Source organism: Opisthorchis viverrini (assembly GCF_000715545.1).
Source record: "Opisthorchis viverrini unplaced genomic scaffold opera_v5_543, whole genome shotgun sequence".
Lineage (NCBI taxonomy): Eukaryota > Metazoa > Platyhelminthes > Trematoda > Opisthorchiida > Opisthorchiidae > Opisthorchis > Opisthorchis viverrini.
Window position 1 is genome coordinate 142085 of NW_008752205.1, and position 2242 is coordinate 144326.

Consider the following 2242-nt stretch of genomic DNA (forward strand, 5'->3'; position numbering starts at 1 on the left):
AAACTCACCCGAGCTACCAATATTTCAACAAATTACCAGATAGGTTTTGTAGCAGAAGCCTGCCGTTGTCCTAGGGAGTACTCTGCCGGAATTCGGACCGCTAATTTGTCAGTTACCAGTCACGTGAAATATCGTATCCAACTGAAAATTCGACCGGAAATCTAGGCCAGTAGCTCAGCAACACATTTATCAGTCAATAGTGATCAGCCAAAATTCTGAGTGAATAGAATTACGCGTCTTTCTCATTTGAAAAAGGAAGCAGAATAAGCGAATTGATGCAGTGTTATGAAAGCATATATGAAATATGTATTATACACGCTATTACTTCAAAGTTATCCAACGACAGCCTTCATATTCAGCGACACGTTAATAGTAGGTGCTAAGTTGGTAAACTGGGTTATGCGCTGACAATCTTTACATTCGGTCGATAAAGTTTGGCAACAAAGCTTGTCCAAGGCAAGCTATCTGAAACTACTAGCTTACGTGGCCTCTTCAATTATGTTCCGTCCAAGAAACAGAAGCTTCCATAGGTCTATTAATAAAACGTGCTATGCATTGCATTTACCTTACTGGATTCTTTTTGCTTTTTTGAACCCACCCCACGCTGGCTGGGTGCGTGTCCATGTAAAAGAGGCAAAAAGGCCTAGAGAGACTTACTCTGCTGAGCAAATACAGGAACATGGTAAAGCCTGCATACTTACTTTATTAACTGCAAGGAGTGTACACAGCTGTGCCCTAGGGTAGGAAATGGGGTAATTCTGCCGACTCTGAATACAACTCTGAATGTTGACTGACTACTGACTTCCTCAGTAGTTTATGTGTCAGATTCGAACGTCCTACTAGAACCTCGATGCGCAGACCGGCCATCTTCAAGCTGATAAAAGCTGCTGTTAGATAACCTTGAAGTAAATTTGGGCAAAGTTTCTGGCTTAACCTTGCGATTTTTAAAACTATTCAAGTTTACTTAAATTATTCAAACTCCATAGGATACGAAACTGTGGTGTTTGCGAATGAGTGATGGTGAACAGAAATATGGATAGTCTACCTAGTTTTGAAATAGAACTTGGATAGCAGTCTCATAGCGGACAAAACGGCCATCAGAACTACTTTTCAGCTCATATCATTGGCGCTTGCCTGAGGTCTGATAAGAAGCTGTTGTGTTTTAATCCCTTTTCAGCAGTTATATTGACTCCATGGTCACACATTGACTGTTGCGTATAAGCTCAGCTTTCCGTTCTCAGGAGATGTATGGGGCGCTCGGAGGATGCCCAGGGATGAGAATGACATGGATGGCGGGCCACAGTTACTTAAAAACAGGTTGCGGCCTTTCCATCTCCTTGTTTTGGAGAGAGCAAAGTTTGTAGCTGACTTTCGGGGCCGGATTTCAGGTGGTTGAAGGATCATCCTCCAGACTAAGGTCAGAATGGAAGTGAAAAAGCACAAAGAACTCCTTGGGCTGGAATCAGTTATCTGCACAGCACGGTTTTCCTAACAATGAATGTATTTCCAATGGACAGCGTGAGTGTGTGACAAACCAGGGGACGGTAAACCTGGTTTCAACCCTAGTAAGATTTTTTAAAAATTTATTAGGCCGAGTTTTTTACGTCAGAGGCGGAGCTGCTCCCAGTACATAGTAGAAGGCGAAAAAAAGCGAAAAAGACGACAAGGGACGCACCGGCATCTATTTCCGATCTGATGTATTCCGTGATTTCATCCTTCGTATCGTGGAAGGGAAGTTTGTTCTTGGACAGGGGACCAGACCACACATTGACAACTCCCAGCACGTAATCGGCCGTTCTGTGTCCCATTTCCAGAGTAGCTCTCATGTAGGATCACAAACAAAACACGAGCATCTATTACTCAGTTAAAAATAGCAGAGCTCGGATGAAGCAAGTTGTGAGCTACTTAGGTCCATTTCCAGTAGTACTCAACACCAGTTTACTCGGGTATATTCACCGAAGGCTGTTTAACAGAACAGATCAAATGCTCAGCTTTCCATCGTCAATGTTATTGTCGTACTATCATCCCATGGAAGTGGTTAAACGACTTTGTTCAAACTGTCCCACATATTATCTGATAGAGAGAATTCGCTATCCGACATAAATATTCCTTTCGATGTGCAGGAGTATTACTTTTGCGCGCGTCCTAGGTCACTGGACATTTGAAAGCGCTGTCCTGGGAAATGTCTTGGTTTGGGATCCAATAAGAGGGTGGTTAATCACTATGCAACATTACTTACATG

At 42.9% G+C, this 2242-nt stretch overlaps 1 protein-coding gene across 1 annotated transcript in view; it reads right to left on the bottom strand.

Moving 5' to 3' along the window:
* T265_11660 (hypothetical protein) overlaps positions 1–1826 on the bottom strand; it is a gene marked incomplete at both ends in the record, with an annotated part of 28559 nt that extends 26733 nt beyond the window's left edge. Inside the window, one exon of the mRNA XM_009178372.1 lies at positions 1676–1826. Coding sequence (XP_009176636.1) covers positions 1676–1826 — 151 coding nt within the window. The remainder of the gene's footprint in view (positions 1–1675) is intronic.
* Positions 1827–2242: the final 416 nt, after the last annotated feature.